Source organism: Lampetra planeri, chromosome 1, assembly GCF_965212315.1.
Source record: "Lampetra planeri chromosome 1, kcLamPlan1.2.h2, whole genome shotgun sequence".
Taxonomy (NCBI): Eukaryota; Metazoa; Chordata; class Hyperoartia; order Petromyzontiformes; family Petromyzontidae; genus Lampetra; species Lampetra planeri.
Genome location: NC_136107.1, coordinates 40,058,044 through 40,084,380, shown reverse-complemented (window position 1 = coordinate 40,084,380; position 26,337 = coordinate 40,058,044). Strand labels below are relative to the sequence as shown.

General features: G+C 45.1%; 1 protein-coding gene across 2 annotated transcripts; it reads left to right on the top strand.

Annotated features, from left to right (window-relative positions):
- The first annotated feature begins 532 nt into the window (after positions 1–532).
- On the top strand, positions 533–25,126 carry LOC144722639 (uncharacterized). Of its 2 annotated transcripts, XM_078600909.1 has the most exons (16): positions 533–1,429; positions 4,874–4,978; positions 6,513–6,593; positions 7,047–7,160; positions 8,944–9,124; positions 10,514–10,599; positions 12,767–12,889; positions 13,448–13,522; positions 14,337–14,501; positions 16,476–16,594; positions 17,540–17,602; positions 18,573–18,674; positions 19,148–19,304; positions 19,601–19,706; positions 21,013–21,144; positions 22,000–25,126. In XM_078600909.1, exons 1-16 carry the CDS (start codon positions 953–955, stop codon positions 22,260–22,262), a joined length of 2,349 nt encoding a protein of 782 aa, XP_078457035.1. In that variant the 5' UTR covers positions 533–952; the 3' UTR covers positions 22,263–25,126. The 2 variants fall into 2 exon arrangements, with proteins under 2 accessions (XP_078457035.1, XP_078457027.1); XM_078600901.1 differs by having other exon boundaries at positions 21,013–22,089.
- Positions 25,127–26,337: the final 1,211 nt, after the last annotated feature.

Below are 26,337 nucleotides of genomic sequence, written 5' to 3'. Positions count from 1 at the left end.
ACCGTGACCTGGCACGCCACGATGCTGGGTTTCGTTGAGCCAGAGAGCTCAGAATCTCATCACTCGCGAAACCCAACCCTGACCTCTCGACCCCTGGCCACGTGGGTTGGGTGGCAGTAAGGCCGTCTCGTTTTGTGCGGGGCGCTGCTGTAGGGAGGGGAAAATAAACGATACAAAGGGCGTCGGCTGTCAAGTATATTTAATTAATGCAAGTAGTAATACGGAAATAATGATAACGTGTTTTAAATTAAATCCGCGTCAAACTGGGCACTGCTGAGAAATGCGCTTCCCAACACGTTCCACTGCGGCGTAATAATACAGAAGCACCCGTCAAACCCAACCTCGACTAGATGAACGACACCAACAACAACGCAACGAGCACTTAATAAACGTCCAACATTTACATGATATATATAATGCGCACAAATCATCAAGCTGAGTAAAAAAAAAATCCGATGCAAATGCGCGGCACTACTTTCACCCCCCCCCCCGACTCGGCGGAGCGCGACGTGGTGAGGGAGGGAGTGAGACGGCCGTTGCTAAGCGACGGAGGAAGCGCGTCCCGGGCCATGGAGGCTCCGTCTGGAGCAGCCGCAGCAGCAGCCGCCGCCGGCTCCACTCTCCTCTCATTCTCTCGCCTCTCTCTCCACTCGTCTCTCTCGCCTCTCTCTCCTCATCCTCTCGCCTCTCTCTCCTCCTCCTCTCTCGCCTCATCCTCTCTCCACCGCCTAGACAATAGCGAACTACTCAAGCAATTGGCCGCCGCTCCGTTGGCGTTTTAAGTGCCCGACCAAAGGGACTGACTAATTGAGTTGAGCAAGGCAGTGATTCATTAAAGAGAGAGTGCGAGATCGGCTGACAGAGCGACTCTCTGACTGAAGAAAGCCAGACTCACAGACTGACACAGACAGGACAGACAGCTCGACAGCCAGAGGACAGGCAGCTGGGACCCATGGCTTCCACTGTGAGCCTGGCTGAGCTCGCCGATCTGGCTGTGGGCTCCCCCCAGGCGGGATGCGTCGACTTCACTGCCCTCCACCGCCTGCTGCGGGCCCTGCTGGCCCAGCTGCAGCTGCAGGAGGTGCGGGTGGTGGGCGGCCCAACGCAGCAGCAGCAGCGGGAGGGGAACCCCGCAGGACCGACTCCACTCCCTGCACATCTCAGCAGGCCGCCCACGGCGGACAAGAGCCCCGGAGGGCTGGAGGAGAGAGTCCACGGGCTGGAGAGGCGACTCGGCGTGTTGGACGCGCTGCCTGACCTCCCCGAGCTGCTGGATGGGTCCAAGCGAGGAGGAGGTGGTGGTGGCATTGGCAGTGGTGGCATTGGTGGCATTGGCGGTGGAGGCGGGCGTCCAGGGCCCGTGAGGGACATGTGGCAGCTGCTGCAGATCAACAAGCGTCTGGAGGCGAACGAGACGGCTGTGAGCAAGGTGAGAGGTGAATTCTGACCGTGCAGGTTGCAGCGGTTGTGCTGCTGTGTTAGAGCCCCGGTGCGTTTTCGTGTTGTCACTGCGGTGTTGTACTTCGCGGGCACGGTGTCCGATGTTTCGCTCCACGTGCCGTGCGCTTCTGAACGCGAGGGCTGACAGGGTATGGGATCCCTGCGTGGGGCCGAACTGATGGAGGGTGATGTGCTGGACCTTGCTGTAGTTGGGTAGTGTAATGACACCACTCGTGTTGGGCAAGATGTACACCATCACAGCCAGTGCTGCAGATGCCTTGCCCCGCCTCTCCCGTTGGCGAGACTGCCTTAGGCAGGGTTGGTGGAGACGAGATGTGATATCCAAGGTGCTTTGAGATGATGAGGCATGTGCCACTGCAAATCCTTGTCCTTACCTTGATGACCAACCTGTCCAGGTGTGCTGGGTCTCGCCGTGGGACGTTGATGACTATTTGTCTTTTAACACTGGTCGTGTCGAACAAGATGATTCCTTGCAAAATGTTTCTATTTGGTGTATGACATCTTGACACCTGCTTTATTGCCAGAAAGGGTAAAATCTATTCTTACATTTGTGTTGTTTATTGGGTTGGACTATAATCAACTCTGGGCACAGTAACGTTATGTGAAACCCAGTTCAGTCGGCTTTTGGATGATGCTGATAGCTTCTTCTCGTTCGTTATGGAATTATAATTCAATAAAGAAGACAATCTGCTTTAATGCTCCAATGTGAGGAGACATAGTTTGATGACACGCCGTCTTCTGGCGAATGTCTCCTAACTTGAAATGTGACCATATGCTTTAGAGATTAAAGTTGTATTGTATACAGCTACCAGTCACAGCCCTGCCCGTAACATCAATCCGGCTCAGCTGCTGAGACAGTTTTAAATTACAGCATCTCCTTTGACCCATTCAGGTTCAACTGGATTACTGTCGCTACACATTAAGGCAAGACCAGATCTCTAATAGTCTGCCAATAAGTGGCCGAGCTGGAATAGGGTTAAGATGTTGTCCATGCAGGCGCTAACCTAAAGGTGTGGAGAGAAATCGACAGCCGCAAGTGGCACCAGTTACTTGATATCAGAGAGGACCTAAGTAAAGCATTCGCCTGTCTACTTTTTCTTGTAATTTTAAACCACTGCTAATATTAGATATAAGGCAATTGATGATATGGTTCTACGGTGGCTGGGACCTTTGGTAATTCCAAGATTGAATCGGTCCAGAGAATTCAGATTGAGAGGTGGCTGAAATCAAAGCAACCTGGATTGAATATCAGTGGTAAAGTTGTTATCCAAGGGCTAAGATCTTTTCCAGGGAAAGAGAATGCCACCACATTAGTCGCAGTGCTGAGCTTCATTGATGCAATTGAGTTGGGGGTGGTTGTGGACCGGCTGTAGCTGCCTGAGACACGGCACCAGGTATGGTCACCATGACAAATGTAAATCCTACCACTCATTGTATATGTATTGATACTAAAGTAACTGCTTTGTAGCTACCACGAACCACTTCCCTTACTGTATCCCCAAATCAGTATTGTTAAACTAACAAAATAATTAAATGTGTCACTTGTTGTTTGGTGATAACGACTGTGATTCAACAAACAACTTTAAAATGTGTGTGTTTCTGGCTTATACTGCCAGTAGGTAACAGAATAATTATTCTTACCTATATATTTTTGTATGATTGACAGCAGTAAGATGCTTTTATTCAGCTGCTGTTGGTCAATGATTGGAACCATAAACAATTCTTGGTAAGAGCCATAGAATGTAGTCCTCTGCGTACTTCACCAGGAGTGTACTCTTCACGCTAAAGAGCTTGTCATTCACAAGGGGGTCACGGGGTTCACGTGCCACCCGATGTATAAAGGGTGCCTGTCACAGCACAATTGAGGGCTAGTGTTATTTCAATGTGAAAATAATTGATCCTGAAAGTGTATTTTAATCAAAGTGAATATTTTTTTTAATATATATATAAATAGTGTATGTACGTTTTCTACAGTGCGATCTATATATGTGTGTATGTTCGCAGTGTACGTAGCCAACCGTGCTGGAGACCACCCCACTGATTCTAAATGACGCACGAGAAGTTAGTGACCTCGACGGTGCTTGTCACTGGACGCTTTGTTGGACAAAGCGCATCAGGAGAGGGCTAAACTAGTTAATAAGTGGAGTGAGACTGGTTGGGAGACGTGTAGAGGCTTTCATTTAAAATGCTGTTTTCTCTGTCAATCCTCCCCATTACGCATCTCATGCATGTTGAACTTCTTTCGCACCGTACGTAACCAACCGCGCTTATCGGAGGTGCAGGGGAAGGATAGCAAACTAAATGGAAAAATCAGTTCTGAAGAAACGAGTTTTCACTGTAGATGTTTAAAAACTAATTTCTTCCCAACTGCTTTTTGTGTTTGGTTTACCCTCGTGGTGAATCTACAAATGGATTGTCATGTGCGACTTCACGTTCAAATTCGTGAGCAGTCTCATTTATTTGTCTTTGTCCTTTGGGTACTTTTCTTGTCAGAAATATTTGCTCGCGGACTTACAAGTCAGAACTTGCGGCCCTGCTTTGTGATGCGTTAATGGTTCAACTTAACCTGTCCAGCCTAGTTTTGTAAACAGCTTTTGATGTGGAAACACGGTCATGAAATTGCATTAGTGAGCAACAGTTGAGCTTAGAAATGTGTTACTTTAAGCGCGTCACCAGCAGGGACATCAATGTAATTTATCCACGCGACAGTATTTCATAAAGTTTCAAATGTTTAAGACTTTTAATAATTATCTGTCAATAACAGTGACTTTGTAGATCATTGTGAAATAAAAACTTGGACGTTTTTTTGCCTGCAAACACAATGTGTGCCCAACACAAAACTGCCAAATAAGACATGCCAAAATAAATACTCTATGTAGATATGATAAGCTGCAAATGAAGTCTGACCCGACTCGTTTGATGTGCATGCTGAGTCTATACAACATAAAGTTATATGAACAAAATGTCACGCGTGTTTGTGCAACCAGGCAACAACAATTGCACTACACTATACACTACTGTACTCGTGACTCAACCCTAGGAGACCCGGCCTATTCAAACCATCGCTTTGTTTGTCATTGTTGACTTTTTTTCAAGGTAGACAATTTAAAATACCGCAAACCGATGAAGTGCCGTATTACACTTTATAATCGTTATTATTTAAAGGAATTGAAACCTGAAAGAATATGACCCAATTAAAATGTATTAATTTGAATTCCATGGTTACACGAAACAATGTACTATATAAATATTCACTTTTTTTGCTATATTTTGTTGCTGTAAACATGTTTGCATTACTTTATTGTGAAATGAAAACTCACGTGAACACAGATCTATGATCACAGCATCAATGCCACCCGAAAAAGCACGAAACGACACCAGATTGCTTCGATTGTTCCGTTTCTCGTCACAGGCGATGTCCCTCTTGCAAGAGCTGCTGGATGACATCAACAGCCTCAAGTCAGCCAAAGAAGTTATGTTGGAGAACATCCGAAACCTGCGCGATCAGCAAGAATCAGTAAGTAATGTCATGGTAATAGGGTACTCCAGTAGGGCCCTTAATACTGATCAATACTTCATCGCAGTTTAACATATATCGGTTGTTGATTCAATGTAATACGTATGCCATCCTTGAATATAGGCCTAACTATTCGGATGTTATCACTCAACAATTGTATGGATTCGTGCGTTTGTTTGGAAATTGTTGATAAATATTTACGTGAAACCGTTATTTGTAAGGATGTGAACCTTCCAACAAACGACCTGAAAACAAAGAGAACATGATCCATATTCTCAGGTTTTTTCGGTAAAGTCACGTAGGTAAAAACATTAAAATTAATGAAAGTAAAATAAAACAAAACAAAAATAAAATTCACGACGTTTCGGAGGCAACACAAATCTCCGTCATCAGGTGGGACCGTCACAGCCGAATTAGCTGCATCAAGTGAAGCAATGATTCAAGATGTAATCCCTTATAAGCAAGTTGAAGGGAGGTGGAGAGGGGGGGGAGCTTATCAGGCTGTGGTAGCCAATGAATGGAAACGTATCGGGATCCCTCTTTCATCTCGAACCGATATCTTACCCATCGTCATTTATATGCATTCATTAACCACCCCCCCCCCCCCCTGGCATTTGCACCCCAGGAGCTCACAAGTGACATCACATGTATTCCTCAATTTAAGAACAAAACAGGAGAATTTCTCCACAAATCTGGCTGTCGCCTGATGAAGCGAGTTGTAATTACTGGCGAAACGTCGTACTCAGATTGTAAATGTTGTGGATTTGCTCTGCAACACACCGGTGTTGCTGTACTAGTGACGAATTGGCACGTTCTGTTTACGTGACAAACATTACTAGTTGGCTGTGTCGGGTGGTGGCGGGTTTAACGACGCATATTTACGCGATTTAACCCAAAAAACCTCTTATGAACAATATCTTACCATAATGCTCTAATCCACACAGAGGGTATAGGCGTTCATGGTTCTTGCCTTGTCACGTGTTGTAATGTGATATGGCGTTACATTCCACTTTGTTTGTGCCTCACCCCTGATTAAAGCAGGTACTATTACGTCACACTTTGAGCATTTTAATGAAAGCCTAATAATATGGTACGATTACCACTTACTCAGCACTGCCCTATCTTTACTCGATGGCACTGTTGGGCCAGCATGTTGACAGTGTTGGTGCAGAAGTTCATAACCCTCCCGTTGCTGCCGATAAACGGTGTATAAAAAAAATGTCCAGCACAATGTTTGCCTGGCTTCTGACAATTGCTATGCCACAAGCCTTGCTTGGTTAGCAACGAATGTTTTAGTCACGGGGTTGGCAGGGTGGCTTGCCCAACTCCGTTTCACAGTTCACTAGACTCCCTCCTGCAGAGAACATTATGAATGACTATTCATCAAGCTGTCCACATCACATGTGCTCAGGCCACACGTTATAGTATGTTACGTATATGTTTAACAAAAAAAGACTCTAATGCAAACACCTACAAAATCCTCCCCAACCACTGCACTGTGTGTATCTTACAAACGCTGTGCGTATTTCCACAGATAAATGCAAACGAATTAAAGGAGCGGATGGTTGCTGTGGAGGCTTACAAGACGAGGATTGATGAGCTGGATAGAAATTTGGTAATTGATTTTAGGAATCGAATATATACTTGTAATAAATGTCACATTGAATATTCACATGTATATATTAGCAACGTTATTCACATCATAAACTGTTCATAGCTGCCTTTTAAAAACCTTTTATTACTGTGTATAAAATATGTGTCATCTTAGAAGGTACTACGATAAAGATATAGTTTTATGGCATGCTCATTTTTGTGTAAATTAAAAATCACATTGCCATTCGAAATTCATTGCACATAACCATATATAATAATAATACTGTACAATTTAAACAGTTTTCCACAAACACTGATTTGTACAATTATAGCGTGCTCGTTTTTGAAAAATGGCCGGTGGTAAAATGACGTTTCTACTTTTTTAAGCACGCTCACATGGGCAACATAGACTGCCTTCTTTGTTGAAATCCGAGTTTGAGGCTACATTGTCACGCGTCTGTTTGTCTGCCCGTAGAGAGAGCAACAAAACAAACTTGGCCTTCTGCCAAGCCCAGAGGAGTTCAGGAATTGTATCACGTACAAATTCCTCCAGGAGACCTTGATCCCAAAGGGTGGCACGTTACAGGAGGTGAGTGTAATTCTGCAACAGAAATCAAAGACACGGCAGTTATTGATAATAATGATGATATTCAAACCAACAGATACTTTGTTTTGTAATAAATAACGCGATGTAAATTATTACGTGTAAAAAAGGTGCTTAATTGTTATACAATTTAATTAATCATCATCAGCTGTGATCATCCACAGCTATCCATAGTATAGGTGTATTGGGTTAGATTGCGTAAATATTAATGTGTCATTCAACCCGACATCACCCGACATAGCCAATTAGTAAGGTTTGTCACGTACACAACATGCAAATTCGTTACTAGTACAGCACACTGGTGTGTTGGAGAGTAAACCCACAAACATTTACAATTCGAGTATGAGGTTTCGCCAGTAATTACAACTAGCATCCTCAGGCGACGGCCAGATTTGTGGAGAAATCCTCCTCTTTCGTTCTCAAATAGAGGGACAGATGTGATGTCGTCGCTTGTGATCCAATCAGGTGCGAGGGCCAGGGTGGGGGGTTAATGCATGATGACTGGATAGTTGTGTTCAGGATAAATGAACATAAACAAACGGCATATACAACAGCTTAATTACGTAGAACTTATACAATGAAATTAGTCATTTGTACAACTTCACTATGTCAGATATGAGCAAAATAATGATCATGTACTCCTACTTTATTACTATACAACTTTATTTGGTAAATGACACAACTTTACAATGTCACCTCCACCATATTGCTGTGTGGGCATCGTCTCATTGATGTTCTGTCTAGACATCGAAACACTCCCAGAGTAATCACCAGCAACTAGTGGTAAATGTGCACCATCTAAGGTAATATAAAAAACAATCGTACAACATCTGTCCGTTATTACAAAATATAATATCATAGTGACACGTTGTATTGAATGCCCATCTAAATTAAGGGCAAATAAAAGCAATGCAAATACAGCGTGTTATGTGTGTTATCAGCATTTTCAAGTAATCAATGCCTGCATTATGGGACCTCCTATGCCAGTATCAAAATATAAGAATAGGTTTTCCCCTTTCTGGCAATGAAACGTGTTAAGATGTTAAAACACCAAACAAACCTTTTGCAAGGAATCGTGTCTGCATTAACCACATCTACTGGTACTTGTGAAAATACAAATAAAAAACATGCTCTGACAGTATATGCATTGTCTTTGAAACTGATTAGTCCACACCAGAGACAGCTTTCTTGAGAGCCTCGTCTCAAACGGTGTTAGACCAGAGGACGCCAAAAGGCGAACAGCACAAAGACAATGCGCTATCATTGAAATCTGTCTCTAGTGTGGAGCAATCAGTTTAAAATACAATGCATATACTGTCCGAGCATGTTTTTTTGTTTGTATTTTCACCACAAGTATTTGTGGTTAATGCAGACATGATTCCTTGCAAAAGGTTTGGTTGGTGTTTTAACATCTTAACACCTGTTTTATAGCTAGAAAGGGGAAAACCTATTCTTATAATCAATGCCCAGTTTATATTTATAAATACCAATGATCTGCAAAATGTCGAGTGAATGTTTGCACCCATTACATTGCTCTGATGATAGCAGCTTGGAGAGGCCTTCATCCAGCAGTGGATGATGATGATGATGAATATTGCATTATAATCAAGGCCACGACAATCATAAAAAAACAATTCGCGTAAAATGCATGGCTAGTCACGTTATATTTGCACAGCTTTGATGATTCCCCCTTTGCGCGTGGCTGGAGAGATGCCGTCAAGACTTGTGAGCGTGTCTGTGCCTCTGCTGATTTAATGAACCCCTGCAGGCGCATGCCACTGAGATTCAAGCGCAGCACAAAGAGGCGGCGCAGGCTCTCAGGGTGATTGGGCAGCTTCCCAGGCTCCACGGGGCTCTGGAGATCCGCGTGGAGGCACTGGAGGCCGATTTGCAATCAGTCCCCAACAAGAGTGAGATGGAGGCATTAAAGCGGCAATTGGAAGACCTCGGTAATCTTAATTTCACGTGGACTTTGAAGAGGGATTATTAGAGATGCAATTGTAAGTGATTTGAGTAATTCAGTGGCTCTGCGAGTCGTGTGAATTTGGGGCAGTGCGAAGTTACATGGTCGATGGTCTGGAGCTCGTAGATGCATTCGCACACACGAGTCTTTGATTTTCCACTTTGCACTTCGATATCCGCATCTCCCACGTTTTTTTTGCAGATCCGTTTTAAGCGCTGCCCGTTGGCAGCAGGTAATGGTCTGGCTTCAATGAGATGTCGGTGCCGAAAACCATTTCGATTTCTGACGTTCTCGTATTTGATGGCGAGAGGATGACGTTTTTTTGTATTGCGAAAAAAGTATTTATTTACTGAAAATACTGCAAAGCATATCGATGCAAACTTTTTGTCAGTATCCAAAAATGATGAAAAATAAGCATAGGTTTTTACCCTCTCTGGAAATAAAGCAGGTGTTAAGATGTTCAAACACCACATAGATACTTTTTGCAAGACATCAAGTCTGCATTAACCACACATAGTTGTGGTAAAACATGCAAACAAACATGCTAGGATAATATATACCGTAACACATTGACACAATTCAACTTCTGTTGATTGCATCTACGCAGAAGCCTGCTAAATCGTTCTCAAAAATACTAAATTATTATGTGCAACGAATCTTCCTATTGCCTGAGCCTTTATGCGGAGAAGGGGAGTGACGCAGAAGCGGTATTACATTAATCCGTTATCCACGTGTATCTGCTCATTTGCAATTGTTAAATGGGTAAGTTGCCCAGGTAAGTGGGCATAATAGAATCAGCCACGAGCGGCTTCTCACATCAGGGCAGACTAAGAGGATTTCCACTGTATTCTCATTTTTTAAATATATTTTTGCAGTTTCCCTCACCTCTCAGTTTGATGTTAGGTTAACAAAATAATAAGTAATATTTAAAAATACTTTTTTTTAAACACGCTTTAATTAAATGTACCGTACGAGTAATGGCAGAACTCCATGACTCCAGGAAGTGGCCCCGAAGCTTGCCATAACGTCAGGGGCCGTGGTGATTTACAGCCAACGTGAGTTGAGCGTGGACAATTAGACCCAAGCCGAAACATAACATATAAAAAAGATCGTTTAAAAATATTTGTATTTTATTTTTAACGATATAATATAATATTGTCATCAGTATCACATACGTATACCAAGTTTGCAGTCGATAGCACATTGGGAAGTGGGTTAAAATTGAGTTACAAGATTTGAGGATACAACAACAGAGTGAGTTAAATAAAGCGTGTAAAAACGGAACAATTGACCAGGCCCCACAACTGGCATATCCACAAATGTAATGGTCAAAACTGCTGTGTGATACCACCTGGCTTGTAATATCCTTGTGCAGCTTCAAAAAACATCCCAGACAACCTCCTGCAGCAGCTGAAGACTCTGGCAGAGGACCTCGGCAAACTGAACGGAGAAAAGGCAAAGGTAATACATACCACCGTTACTATCATCCACAATGTTCTTGTTACGCTGTTTACATAAATGCTGCCGTGTATAACGATTATTAATCGATTATATATTCAACTGTCAAAGGACAAGGTATACTGCATTAAATGTGTGCATAGAAGGCAGAGTCATTGCTTTCAACAATCCTTTAACTGTCATCTTTAACTGTCACCTTCCGAGGACCTGTATTCTAGTGAGATGCGTTATACCATGGGATACATGTTCAACATAAATATAACTTGCTTCTCTAAAAAACGTGGGATGATGCAAGCGGGTGACTGTATTAGCCGCGTGAAAGATATCTGTCTGGAAATAAAATCAAAGCAGTGCTCTCCCACACAGATGTATGGAGTATAATGACTGCATTGAAGACAAAATCTGAACAATACTTGTTAAAATGTTTTTACTGGCACAGCATGTCAATGATCCAGTCTTGTACATTGTATCACAGCGCTGTGATTGTCTGTTCGGAAAGCCTTTGTTTGGCTGATTATCTCCCTGAACCCACTGTCTTGGGTGTGGACCAATCAACTTCAAGGACAGTGCATATCATTATCATTATCAGAGTTGTTTCTAAACTAATATGGTTTTTCCCCTTTTTTCTGGCAACAAAACTGACACCTTTTGCAAGGAATCATGCTTACATTAACCACAATACTTGCAGTCAAATGCAAACAAAAAACAATACTCTGATAATTTATGCATTGTCTTTGAAACTGATTGGTCCACACCAGAGACAGCTTTCTTTAGAGCCTGGTCTCATATGGTGTTCGACCAGATGACGCCAAAAGGCGCACAGTTCACAACACAAGCAGTTTGCATTTTGACTGCTTGTGTTGTGATTATTGCAAACATGATGCCTTGTATAAAGGTGTCAGTTTTTGTACCAGTTTAAAGGGTAAAAGCCTATCACCACAGTATCATTATTGTCAAGTAAATGTGCGTCATTTACATAACTAGTGTTTAATGTGCATATATTGAAATAGTGTGTAATGAGCACATTGTTTTATTATAGCATATGGCAAGTATGTATAAATGACATGTCCACGTTTGGAGCCACGTGATAGTTTCGTGAGTGAGCGCGGCAGCACAGGGCTGTGGTTATTTCTTCAAAGTGTGACATGCGGAGCCTCCTCCTCTACCTACGCAAATTATTCGTTTATCCTGGAATATGTGAATTGTTTGCCATGGAGATCTGTCCCTATAATACACGATGGTTCTGTCTTGATATTTAAGAACGAGCATTTTCGAAAGCAGCAGCATCAGCAGCACCCATTTTACCGTTTCTCTGTTGCTGCCGTTGTCACGATGTTTGTCAATCGTGTTCATGTTGTACTCCCCGAATCGGATTCTCAATCTCTTCAATTATTTACAGGGTTTTATGTATTTAGCTCGCGTCTGTCATTTTCTTATCTCGCTGTATAGCTCTCCTTTTCTTCATTCAGCTTTCTGTGGTTTCAAACAGATCGTGTTGTTTATGTTGCCTATCACTTCCAGTGCACTGTTCATTCCGATGGCAGGCATCTCATGATGTAGTCAATTGCGATAATTGTTCTCATCCAGGAACTGAAATATTTCGATAGAATCTAAATTCACTCATCTCCTGAACGAGATTCCAATGCCTATTTTCAGCTTCATCTCCTTATTTTAAATGTTGAAATGTAACTTGAAACAGAAAACTCAGTGCAGACCAGATAGCTATACATTGCATACAACACCAGATACCTATACAAAGAGCACCTGGTTATAGTGAAGTCAATGTGTGTGTGTGCATACGGGAATGATTGTGCATTGGTAGTGGAGAGCAGTAGTGTGTGTAGTGGTTAGCCAGTGTGCTACGAACCCGGCGACCCGAGTTCGATTCCCGCCCATGGCTACCGACACCAGTGACGATTATCTGAACCGGTCCTGGACCTCCCTTAGATCGACTCAGCCTCAAATGAGTACCTGGTGCGATGTGTAAACATCACTACTAGGGAGACAAAGGCGGTCGGGCGTGGTGCTGGCCACCCACCCACTTGTGTACCATGCCGGCCTTCGTAAGTGCTCCCTAACAGCACCTGCCCCAATAGTCTGTTAAGGCTATACGGGGGTTCTTTGTCCCTGTGCCTTTTGTGTGCGTACGGGGATGATCGTGCATTGGCAGGACGCAGAGGCCCTTCGACTGCTGCAGGCGGCCTTACGGCAGCTGCAGGCCGACTGCGAGCGGCTCGACAGCACCACGGCCCTACTGGAGGAAGACAAGGCTCAAAAACAGCGGCACGTCAATGTGAGTGGCCCCACGCTCTAGTCCCACAGATGCCCGCCACGCGCGCAGAGGCCCATGGGTGCCGTGGTGAGACAAGCGTAATCGTTGCAAGCTCTGAGCTTGGAGAGCCAGGTTTTAAATTGACTGTGCTGGAGATGAAAGGCCTTAGAGGTGCAGCCCCTGCTCATCATTGCGTGCTCGTGCCACTGCTGAGGCAGGGCTTTCACGAGAGCGAGCTCCAGGTGGCCCCACACTGTAACCTCCGTTCACACGCCACCTGCAGATTGACTAACTGGGGGTCTGCTCATGATGGGTGGACAGAGGCAGGGGAAAGGAAGACACTTGCACCATGTGTTCAACTGTTACACCGTGCGAACGATCAAGTGACTTCTGAATTGAAAGTCCAGCATCTCGCTAAAGATGTATATTTTTGTTCAAGCATTATTTACTTCGTTGCACTTTCCATTTGTAATTAATGTTGTGCCTGAAGGGCTTCCGTGTTTCTTTATGTTATCGTGATTTATAAATACTGAATCGGAACGTTACAATATGTCGTTGTTGACTGTCTTTTTTTCCCAGAGATTGTTTGAGCTTGTGGAACAGCTGGAAGAGAAGAAGGCAGATAAACAGCGAGTGGAAATGGAAATTGATGTGGTAACTATTTGAAGTTGTGTTGCCCTGTATTATAATGTATTTGCTACTCAATTCACATCCATACTATAGAACGATACTGACGCGCGTTTTAATTGCAACAAAGAGTCTTGAAAAAATGTCATGCTGCTCTACAGGAACACAAAATGCAGATACATTGAGCCTCTCTGTTCAGCTTCTAAACATGAATATGTTGTGATTACTTAATCCCAAGTATGTATGTTGAACTTCTTTCACACTGTACGTAGCTAACCGTGCTAATCGAAGGTGCACTATGTTGATTTTATTTCGCACCGTACGTAGCCAACCATATTAATCGGAGGTGCGGGGGAAGGACAACAAGCTAAACACAAAAATTAGTTCGAAAGAAGTTCGTTTTCAATGGAGATTTAAAAGTGCATAGCTCCAGTGGCATCCTAATATCAGAAGGAAGAGCGTTTCAGACAGCTGCAGAAGCGCATCTTTAAAGCGGCGCGCGATGCGGTGACCGTCTCTGTGCGATGGTAATCAAAACGCCGCTGCTGCTGCGAGAATGACCACAGTTCGCGTGATGGTTTTTGCTCCTTGACGAGATCAGCAAGGTAGAGTCGTTCATTTTTGGCAAGCACTTGTTGTGTCATGAGTGCGAACTTCTAACAACGCGTTCGTTCGGCAACCGGAAGCCAACGCAGCTCGGCGAGCACTGGCCGGACACGGTCGGATCTTGCGGTGCCTCATCCCAAGCGAGCGATGGATCTGCAGCGGGCGGACGACTACGATCGCGACCACACCGCAGCGAATGGCGTTTAACTCTTGGCTCTCCTCCGTTCGAGCGTAGAAAGCGGACAAGCTGGCGCTGGACGGGAAGGTGAGCCGCGCGCAGTTCGACGAGACGGCCGAGCGGCTGGGCGCCATGGTGCAGGAGCTGCTGAGCAAGCTGGCGCTGCACGAGCACGACTGGGTGAAGACGCTGGAGCGCCTCACGCAGGAGATGGACTCCAAGGTAGGGAAGCGAAGGCCTGGGGCACCGTCGCGCCGCTCGGTGGGCGGAACGTGGGCAGAGGGTAGCGATATCAAGAGAAGCGCACCACGCCCAATGTTTATGGTTACCAGATCTAACCTCAACATTGTTCGTTGTGTAATGAACCACTGTGCACTGTTGCCCATGGCATACGCAACACGAACGTTGTGTCCCCTAGCAGCGCGCGAGCGCCTGTTTGATGGTTGTTGCGATACCGGCGTTACGTACTCTGGAAGAGCAAAGCTAAAGTGTGAAGGCAACCTTGATTTGAAGCTTTCGTGACTGCAGGAATCCATACTATTTGGTTCTTTCGGTAAAGTCACGTAGGTATAAAATAAAATAAATCACGACTTTTCGGGCGCAACACAAGCCTCCGTCATCAGGTGGGAAAGCATGGTCTGCTGCTGAGGCAGTGTGTTGCCCCCGAAACGTCGTGATTTATTTTATTTTATACCTACGTGACTTTACTGAAAGAACCAGAGAGTGTGAAGGCAACGTTTTAGACGAGGGCCAGTGGTGACTATGGGGGCATGTTGCTGAAAGGCTGACCGTCTGTTTTTATTCAATTCAGTAATGATTATTTCTTTTTTTGCCAACTATTTGACGCGCTGACAGCAACCAAAGTCGCAGTCGAAGTTTGGAGGTCACACCGATTTTAAACGCGTCGGCAAATACCTATTGTGGCTCAAATCGGTTCACATCATTCACACGTACAAATTGACGATGCTAAAGACAATCTACGACCTTCAGTTTAGTTTGAATGTCTTTGAAGCGATGCGGGTTCAAAGAGAATAGATATTGTACAAAGTCACCGCAGCGTGAGTTTGTACGGCAGTGTAGTGGGAAGGCCGATCGTTCGAGAAGCAAATTAACGCTTCCATACGACAGGCCCATGAATAATCACGGCAGGGTGGCTAGCACGCGAACAGCATTAACGCAGACTGCGAAAAGAGGCAGGCGTGAGGGGGATACGTGGCGAACATTGGCCAGATCGGGTTGCGTATGCATCCGACAGTGAGCAGCATTCAGCAAGCCATGCAATGGTTCGTCAACACCCGTTCATGATGCAGTGAAGAGCCATCGTTCCTCAGGCTCCTCGTTCACGTCCGTGTTGTCTTGTCTGTTCCGTCCCACGTGGCTTGTCCGTCTTGACTCTGCTCTCTGTGTTCGTTTTTCTCCTGTGTACTGTGCCATCTGCACTGTCCATCCCATTTGTAAGTACTGTTTCATTTATAAGCACGCGACTCTTAAAGCCTTGGTTATCACGAGTGAGCAATATTCACACATTGTGAGCTCTATTCAAGACTTCTCTCTTGCATTCTATACTGAACGTGTTAAGTGTCTGCAAAGAGTATTGCACTGTCTATGATTATCAAATTAACAATATATACAAACATACAATGTCTTCTTCCTTGTCTAATTAGTTTGCCTCATGCGTTCCAACCATAAATAGAAAATAAATGGAGCTACGCACACGTGACTTGATGCATATTTCATGCCTTTCATAAAAAAAATTTGATAAATGGAGCAGAAAGAGATGCTGCTGAATGCTTGTACCGTACGCCGTAGGTGTAAGCAGGATTGATCGAGCACCTGTGTGTTGTGTGTGTGACTGTGTGTGTGTGGCTGTGTGTGTGTTGTGTGTGTTGTGTGTCTGTGTGTGTGTGGCTGTGTGTGTTGTGTGGCTTTGTGTGTGTGTTGTGTGTGTGTGTCTGTGTGTGTGTGGCTGTGTGTGTTGTGTGGCTGTGTGTGTGTGTGTTGTGTGTGTGTGTGTTGTGTGTGTCTGTGTGTTGTGTGGCTGTGTGGCTGTGTGTGTGTTGTGTGTCTGTGTTTGTGTTGTGTGGCTGTGTGTGTGTATTGTGTGACTGTGTGTGTGTGGCTGTGTGTGTTGTATTCTGTGACTGTGTGTGTTGTATTGTGTGTGGTTGTGTGTGTTGTGTGGCTGTGTGTGAGCAGCTGGACCGGATGGATCTGGATCCGCTCAAGAAGCAGCTGGAGGACCGCTGGAGGGCCTTCAAGAAGCACCTCCAGGAAGGGCCCAGGATCGAGGCTGATGATGCCGCTGCCTTCCGCAAGTAATGGGCACCGAGAGCCGCCACCAGGAAGCGGCAGGGTCGATAGTCGCATCCAGGCTGGTGCATGCCCCCGAACGCGCGTGATCAAAGTCACCGGCGGTTCTTCACGGCAACAGTCACGATGGGTTGTTATTGTTGGTACATATTTTATTGGCATGAGAATGAGAGGCTTGGGATATATTTTATATTGGTTATGTTAAGTTTGACTCTTTCTGGATCTTGTTCCTGATGTAATGTGTGACGTGGTTCCAATTGAAACTTTGCGTATCTGAGTGCTAAATTTGGTTGCGAGAATTGTACTTCAACTCACCCGTGAGCTGATACAATATTAAAACAATATTAATCGGTGCATTCATTGCTTGTACACCACGTGACAATTCATTAGTTTGTCTTTGGTTGAGGGTTCCTCTAGACAGATTAATCAGATAATTATGAGGCCTAGCCTGGAAAGTAAATTATGATTTATTAAATACTGTCTTTGTAAGTGGGTGCAGCAAAATGCATTTTCCGTTTTATGGATGTTGTATGTTGCTAAATGCATTTGATGTTTGCCTATGAACGTAAACCACACACAACGTGCCTGACCTCATCGCTTCTTTAAAGCTAAGCAGGCTTTGATCCTGCACAGCGCTGGGATGGTTGAGCACCGTGCACACCCAGGCGCTGTCAGAGGCTTTGCGAGGCTTCATGATTGGCAGTAGAGGACAGTGGAGCAAAAACAAACGCTGTACTGTACTTCTATGATTCCCCTGCTATGCCCCCCACCTTCACCAACCCAGCATGGTGGCAGGCTATGCTCATGTAATCCTCACGGTCTTCACAGGCATTGGGGGGGGGGGCCTTATCCAGGGGGATTGACAATTGTAGGTGTACAATTGTTATTGTTAGGCTGCTGCAATACACTAACCGAGCCAAAAACTGACGTTGACATTCAATTTCTTTCAGGCAGCTGGTGGCAAGGTTCAACTGTCTGTCCTGTGACCGGCCAGTGGATTTGATGCCAGGACCGTACGTAATACAATCAGGGTTAATTAAGACACTAATTGTACATTTTTAACTGCCGTCATGAATTAGTCTTGGGGGTGAAAAATAAAGTTTCGAGTCATGAGAAGGCGGCCAATGACAGGAGTTGCAATGTTCTGCCAGCAGAGAGCGTTGAGGAGTTGTAATGCAAATATATTTTTAGCCAGGAGTAAAAAAAAATGTGTAACAATAAAACCACCAAGCGATTTAATATTTTAGATATGCAATACATTGTAGCATTGAACATAACTTGGCCTTACATTTTATTGTCTTCAAATATTTTTTATATTAACTGGTAAATTGTGTATAATTGTTTAGCGGTCTGTTTACTTTTTTATTTTTGCCTTTTGCAGCATAGGTTTTTTTTGTTGGATGTGCTGGGTAGCGCTTTGTTTTTCACGTTGTACCACCATAAGTCTTCCAATGTTTTGCTTCGTGTGCCGTGAGATTCTTCAGGAACCGGCTGAAGTAGCTCACATTCACCCTCGACGTCATGCCAAACGACGTGGCGGTACAACTCAAAAACCCATCGGAAGGCTGCTGCCACGTTAATTTTCAACCCTCAGCGGTCACCGCTTAATCGGTGTACATTGCTGGATAGCATAACGTCGCAGAAGGCCGGGGCAAAATCGTTGAGAGGTCTAAATGTTATTCCATCTCAGAGGCAGCAGCGCATCATGGAAACCACTTGAGAGTCGCCGCGTGTCGAGATTGAATGTGACAGCGCTAAGTACGGGGCTGATGTTCCGTTGTGGAAAATCAATGTTGGACACAATTGACCACAGATGCTCAATGCCGGTACTGACCTGTCACCTGTTCAGATGTATTGTCTGCGATGCGCAATTCCCAGCCATGCTTTGTGTCTCCATAGACTGTAGCACTAACTCGTTGAGGAGCATGGCAAAGGCTGCTATTGCAAATTAAGCTTCCGACTCTCCCTGCTCTGCCACTTTAGGCATATGATCACCTTACCAGCTACGCAAGGGTTTCCGCCGAGCCGATCCGTCCGGCCTTACACGGTCTACGACGTCGGACACATCCGTCACAATGCCAAGAGGTGAGCTGCAACACGATCGCAAACCGCATAGCCCTCATGTCATGGACACAACAACTTTCACACAACAGGAGCCAACCAAGGCGATGTGAAGCCATGTTTACAGCCCAGACTACACAGGCTTGCGTGCGTATTGTGACCATTCTAGCAACATTTTATAGCTACTGCATTAAAAACTATATCACCAATGACAGTGGAAATGCATGGATAGATGACATTCTGGTAATTCAGCATGATCAGTGACACCTATACAGATATACAAAGGAAATCACATGTATGCACTACAAACACACATTTAGCTGGTGTTCTATTTTCACACGCAAATTGGTTCGGTGGGAAAAAGCCCTTCAGCAGCTCAACTTGTATTTACAAAATAAAATAAATACACCCTTTTTTTATTAGCACAAAGCTGAGACCATTTGCGCACAGCGCTGGCACATGCTCCCACGGCCTCACGCGGCTCGCTGGTTTTCCAGTGAGAAGGAGCTCGCCGAGTATGCCTACTGGGCGTCAGCGCGACCTTGCGGGGGCAGCCACACGATGACGTACACGGCCCGCCGATTCAACAAAGCTCAGAACCTCAACCAGATGTACCTGTCCCAGTCGGTGGAAAAACAGCAGCCCTACACGAAGGTCAGTGGGCCAACACACGCACGCGCTCAAGCCGGCACTTCCGTGGGCTACGTACGCCAAACCGCTCGAGGTTTATTTTTTGGAGGGCCGCGATATTAACTGGTGCGATATCAAGTGACTTCGATACAATTTTTAAAGAAGCAAAACAATATAGGCTTCAAGGTTAATGTACATAGAATGTAAGGAATTGATATGTTTTTGATAGCAAAAGCATCCGTGAAGTTTGTGAAGTCCCGTTTTGTTAATTTTTTTGTCATCTTCATGAATCTCTCTACGTACTGACTTACGGCTCTCAGGAAGGGGTCGACATCATGGGCTTGAATGGGCAGATTTACAAGGGAAGGGCTTCCGGTCGCCTCCCTGATCTCCAGCCTGCTCAGCCCACCGAGGACTTTCCCACTGGTAAGCCCACGTGCTCTGGCAGTACGCATGTCGACCCACGGGAATAGGCTTTGCCTACCAACTAAAGTATTTTGATTTGCCTAGCCATACTACAATTAACACTTTGACCCCCTGTGTGATTTACCCCAACACGAAACATGTAGTGCACAGAAAAATAGCTTATGAACGGACATGCATCAAACAGTGCTGATATTATTTTCAGATGCAAGTTGTTTACACAAACTCATTTATCTGCATGAAATTAACAAATAATTCTTAGAAAATTGTTATATAACGTTTTGATGTCACAACATTTCTTTTCAAGAAAGTTTTGGGTTTTCAAAACTCTTTACTGACCATTCACATGACTGCAGACATTAATTTTAAGTTAATTATAAATTAACGGTGCTGCAAAGTGGGGGTGATGGCAGGTGCCAGGTCCAAAATGGAAATCTACCGCAAATGTATTACATGTGTAATGACAGGGTGACACCTGCTGGCCTGGAAGGGGAATCACGGGTACGGGCACGGTTAAGTACCAACCAATCAGAGAGGGAGGTGTATCTTGAGCAAAGGTGACAGGCGGGGCTAGCCGAGGTACTCCGGAAACCTGCTCGAAGGTTCCACGAGAGGGCGTGGCCGGAGGCGGGGCCTAGCCACGCCTGGGGGGATATAAGAGGGAGCAGACCCGGGGCTCATGTGTGGGGTCCTGGCTGCATTGCTGCTTGCCGACATCTCTCTCTGTCGTCCGGCCACGTGGAAGATCTCCTGCGTGGGTTCCATCGCCGTCATCGTCACGCCGCCAGCCAGCGGCGTGGCCGCATGAGGGCGATGGGACCAGTAGCCAGTAGAGACGTTAATATCTAAGTGTTGTACTATGAGTGAGAGGAATAAGTGTTGGCCTGTGTTGTGCCCAGTGTGAGTAGTAAGGAAGAAGTACCCTCTACACGACGTGTCGCGGAAGTCGCTTATTACACATGCATTCATGTATACATTTTATATTTAGCACAATACATATTAATTTACAATGTCAGAAAAAAATGCATATCGGGTTATCACTATAGCCATCGGTGGCAAATGGTTTTGTATGGGTCTTTTGCTCAAAAACTGCAAAATCAATCAGCCTGCCAACCCGACCTCCTGCTGCCTCCCACCAGCATCAATGGTGCATTGGCGCTCGGCAAGTTTGTGGCCCACATTATTCCCGCCGCCGACAGGAGTAGCGCGTGCTTTGTGTGCAGTGCCCCCATCGCAATATAAACATGGCAGCCCGATGCATCCTGCGAAAACAGAGCGATCGATCCATCCGTTTGTCTCCCGATTGAAGAGGACGCGAGCGTTCAGATGGCGTACAGAGGAAGCCGGAGCACAGTACAGCGGAGGAACAGCGGCGGAGCGGAAGTGCGGGCCGTACCCACGCGGCCCCAGAGCGCTCGCCTGCCGACGAGGGCACGGGCAGGTGCCTCGCACACGACGCACGCACGACACCCACCACGCTGGGGCAGCCAGAGTCAGGTTGACACGTCGCAGCGTGGCCGTTACATTTCGTGTTCTTTAGGCCGTTGTCTTAGTGGGCGGTCTTCGGCTCACACTGCCTCCACCCTGTCTGACATTGAGCGCTCTTCTTCATTCTACCGCATAGACCCCTTTCCGTCAAGTTGTCCAGCAGCATTTAATTTGTTTTGCCTCTTGCCCTCTTCACAATATTCGTCCCTCCAGATCTTTCTTCATCAAGGTTTCGCCTCTTAAGAATATGCTTTTCTCTGCTGTATTATTCTAAGTCGACTTTCCTCCTCCCGAGTCTGCTCAAGAGACTTCCATGACATTTACCGTTTTAGAATAAATGCCGTAGCCATTTGCTTTTGTTGTACATTCTGAAACGATGGTACAGGGATGGACGGATACATTATGCAGACGAATTAATATTCGCGCACATGATCGTCATACCTTTCACAAGCTATTATGATCTCGAGTGGTATGATGTATTTTAATATTTTGGCACTTTGTGTACAAGAGGCAATACGAAATGTAAAATTAATATATAAACAGATTCTTGCTTTTCCCCGAACTGCTTCTTACCGAGACATGAAGCGGTGCGGTTTTACGGACGTGCAAAAATACGTCGCATCACAAAATTCAAAGCGTCAATCGAGCGATGGAGCCACATGAAGCGGAGGTTCCACATTCCTATTGGCCGTGGCAATTCTTTCCTGACGCCAACCGTTAGGTGACTTCTCACGAGGCGCATCCCCAACGTGTTCTCACTTGCCGTGCGTCGTCGTCGTTGTCGTTTTGTCGTCGTTTTGTCGTCAAGTTTCGGCGCGGCCCTCGGTCCGCGAGCGGCCGACCACCTCCCTGGGTCGCTTGAGCGGCGAGCGGCAGGCAAGCGCGGCCACGCTCCTAATGCAGCCGTCCGCCACCGCCGCCGCCACCTCCTCACTCGCGCAGCACCGGCAGCAGCAGCAGTGGCAGCACCAAGTTGACGGAGCCTCCATCGCGGTCAGCATCCCCGCCGCACCAGCCGAACCGCCAGGCTCGCCCGACACCTTGCAGCAGCAGCAGCAGCAGCTTGTGTAAGCGACGAGCGGACGGGAGCCATGACATCGTCCCTTCACCGCTGCGGTTTTAAAACAGCACGGGGGCCGGAGCTACGCTCACGCTGGTTGCAATGTTGTGAGCGGTGAAATCCACTCGATGTCATTGTACTCCCGGGCAGGTATTGGAGATTCACAATGGCTGGCAACGTCTATGATCGGAGGCTCTAAATGCACGTCCTGTCAAAGCGGGTCATTTGAGTTGGCAAGGAATAACGTGAAGTGGCTTCCAGTGTGATACAAACTAGAAAATAATTATTGTTAAAAATTAAGGCATTTCCACATCAGTAACTTTTCTCTCCCAAAGTGGAACATAGCCATAGAAAAGAAAGCTCTTCCTGATGAAATACAAATTAATGCAGCTGCTGTTTTGGAGCTGTAGAATAACTTGTGAAAGAGTCAAAATCACGTGGTTTGATTCTTGCAGGCAGATGCCTCAACAAGAAGGGTCACAGCACAAAAGGCCGTAGATGATTATAGTTCATAGTTTCTATAGTTTATATTCTAGAGAAGGGTGAAAGCACGAAGGGCTGGTAATGAGTATGGTTTGAGAGCCTCAATCAAAGTAGAGCAGCATAATTTATATCAAATAAGAAGTGTAATGCCTGTCTACCAAAGTAAGAACCACTAAATACAGTTTTATTGCATTCACAGTCTGAATGGTATTGCGAGCTAAGGACGCCAAGTGGCACGTTACACGATGATGGTGTTGGGTTAAACCGTTGAGAAAAGCCGGCATCTCCATGTCGGGTCACTAAATGTCACAGTCGGCGCAGCCTTTTTGCCGTGTTTGTGTTGATGAGCGTCTCCGTTCGTCCAGCAAGTTCCTCAACGCAAAGGGCTCGGCGTGTCTGTGCGCACGCAAGCCACAATCAGTCATTGCAAGGCAACGGCCCAACGAGAAGGGATGAACCAAACTCACGTGCGGCAATATTCCCACGTGGAGCGGTGTCTGATCCTACCAAAGGGGACAATGCCCGTGCGAGGTGTAATCTGGTGTATGAACGTGTGTGTACGTTGAACTTCTTTCGCACCGTACGAAGCCAACCGAGGTGCGGGGGAAGGACAACAAACTAGACACGGAAGAGCGTTCCAGAACGATCGCAGAAGCGCACCTGGAAGCGCCGCGCGATGCGGTGGCCCTGTTTGTTCGATGGCAGCAGCCAGAAGCTGCTGCAAGGATGATTGGAGTTCGCGTGACATGCTAGTTACTCCAACTCCATTCGTGAAGTATTTATATAATGGGATACATCAACTTGAATTTTATTAAATAAACACGTTAAGATGTTTATGTGGTGAATGAAAACTACGAAGTGCCTAAAGGTGTCTTGAAAAAGCCAATATGCTGTCGCGTGTATACTGTCATTGTAAACGAGTATTTGACATTGTAAAATTTATGGTGGCAAAAAGTTAATTCCCATATTCACGTGTAAGGAATATATATATATATAATTTAAATTTTTACATATGCTAAAAGTAGTTTTCTATTAATTGTTTCCCACCTCCCACCCCCATATAGTGATGTTTTGAAGCTTTTTTTACATCCAATTGTATGTCGATACACATTCGAGAGCATAATGCACTTTATGGTGATGTATCAAAATAGAGTTTTCACGCTTTACCCACATCGGTTTTCGATTTACTTTAGTGTGTATAGGATGCAGTACTTCATGGATATGTTACTGATAAGCACACGTCTTTAAAGAAGTGTTTTTTGTTCGCCATGGAGTCTCCTACCAAAGCAACGTCCAGCGGTCTGTCCGCTGTGGTTGGTGATGTACACAATGATTGCACGGTTTCACGAGGGAAGGAGGGGGGGGATTGCAGTAAATTATATCATTGTGGGTGGTATTGCACAGATGTACAACAGCTCTCACAGTGCTGCCTGCAGTGTGGTACTGAAGGCGGCAGTCGTAGTCTTGAGTCTTCGTCGAGTAGGGAACAACCTATGGAATTGAAGTATCGTCTTAGTCGTTCAAATAATACATTCTGACTAATAAAATAATTCTCACGGCGTCAGACGCTGTCTTCCCGACAGACCTGTTCTTCACCTGAGGACGGCTGCTTGCGTTGTGGCCGAAACGTCGTGATAATTATTTTATTACGTTTTATTTTTATTATTTTATTATTTCCCTTCTACGTGACTTTACTGAAAGAACCAAGAAGATGAATCCCTGCAGTCACGAAAGCTTTAAATCTAAACATTCTGACTAATTGAAAACGGGACACTTCAGAATCATAATATTTATTTAGACTGCAGGAGGAATCCGATGAGCTATAAAACATTTTTTTTACAGATATCCAGTAAGGGGGGGGGGGGGGTAAGAACGTTAGAACGACAAACAATAAAAAAGAACACAATCGTAGTGCAAAGTGCAAAATAGGTAAACATCACCCAAACACAAGAACAACACTAAACCATCGCTATCCTATGAGGCAAAGCCCACTCAGGTGTTACATTATTTTTCAGATGCGACCTGGCCACAAATGATAGCTCAACAAAGTGGCTTATCATTTGGACAGTTATAGCAGCAAATCAATCTAAATAATCTCAATGAATTCTTAGTCCCATAAAAAAGAATGCTACGACACGTGGGCACGTGTTGGTTAGTCAGCATTTTTGGTTTCATAAAATCCTAAGATTTGACTTGAGATTTTACTAAGATTTCCACAGGTTCTCAGAGACTCGACAAAAACTCAAGACAGTACAACTCTTGACGTCCCTTGCATCTGCACGATTCAACTCGATTTTGTTTGACATTTTAGATTGAGGATATACTGTACACGTTTACAAATTGGAATGTTTTACCTTTATTTGTTGCAGTTGATTAAAGCTGAATCAATTTTCTGTGGCTTTCTTGATATGCCTTTACATTCTGTGTGTAGCAGATAAGAATTTACATTTTTGTTATCGCAAGATATCGTACGAAGCAATGTAAACGATGGCCATTCCTCGATATACAAAATTCCATAAATCGAACTCTATTTTACCATTGGCTTCCATGATATAACTGCAGATGCGTTCGTACGGGGAATCAAAAAAATTGGCCCAAAAATGTAATAAACTCACACCTAATAATGCCGCAAAACCTTTTAAAGCACATTTAATGGAAATTCTATAATTTCATAACATGAATAATAAGTCGTCAAAAAACTGCAAGGTAACATCAACGTTGCAGTGATTGTCCGTATATTAAGTTGCTGTGCAAGGCAGCACTTCGATACAGTCTATACAAAGTCCACTGTTGCCTAAGGCCACAATGAAAGACAATATATTTTAACTGCTATGAGCTCATTATGTTGTACAAGTGGAAGTAGAGTTGGTTTATTGTCTGTTATCTGTTGTTTACGCTACTCAGGGGAGAGCAGTGCTGAATCATGCCCTGCACATGGTGGTCCAGGTGTCTTAGGACCCCTCCCCCCATTTAATTATCTGAAACTTAATAGTTTTTATATATAAGGAAGGTTTATTTCACACGAAAATGAACCCACACGCTTTAAGCAGCACTGCGCGTGGCAGTTGTGGAGCGGTGGTGCAGCGGTTAGCGCGCTGCGCTATGAATCCGGCGAACCGAGTTCCTATTCCCCGCTCACGGCCAACACCGGTGACGATTATCTGAACCGGTCCTGGGCCTCCCCTAGGTCGACTCCTGTTTAGGTCGAGGCGCACCGATTGTTCGCTTGTAGCCCTGCCCACCCCCCACGTTCCATTCCCTGGCTACCACATTCAGATAAGCCCTCCCCCCCCCCTTAGCTTGTATTTAAGAGCTTGACTCTTGAAATTTTGTCTCACTTGACACAGTAAATCTGGCTGTGACGGTCCCACCTGATGACGGAGACTTGTGTTGCCTCCGAAACGTCGTGATTTATAATTTTTTCACAAAAAACATTATTTATTTCCACCTACGTGACTTTACCGAAAAACCTAAGAGAATGACAGTCTAGATTTGAAGTTTTCGTGACTGCAGGGATCCATACTCTTTGGTTCTTTCGGTTGCTATAGGCAATTGTTTCTTGCTGCGGTTGTCCCACCTGATGACGGACGCTTGTGTTGCGCC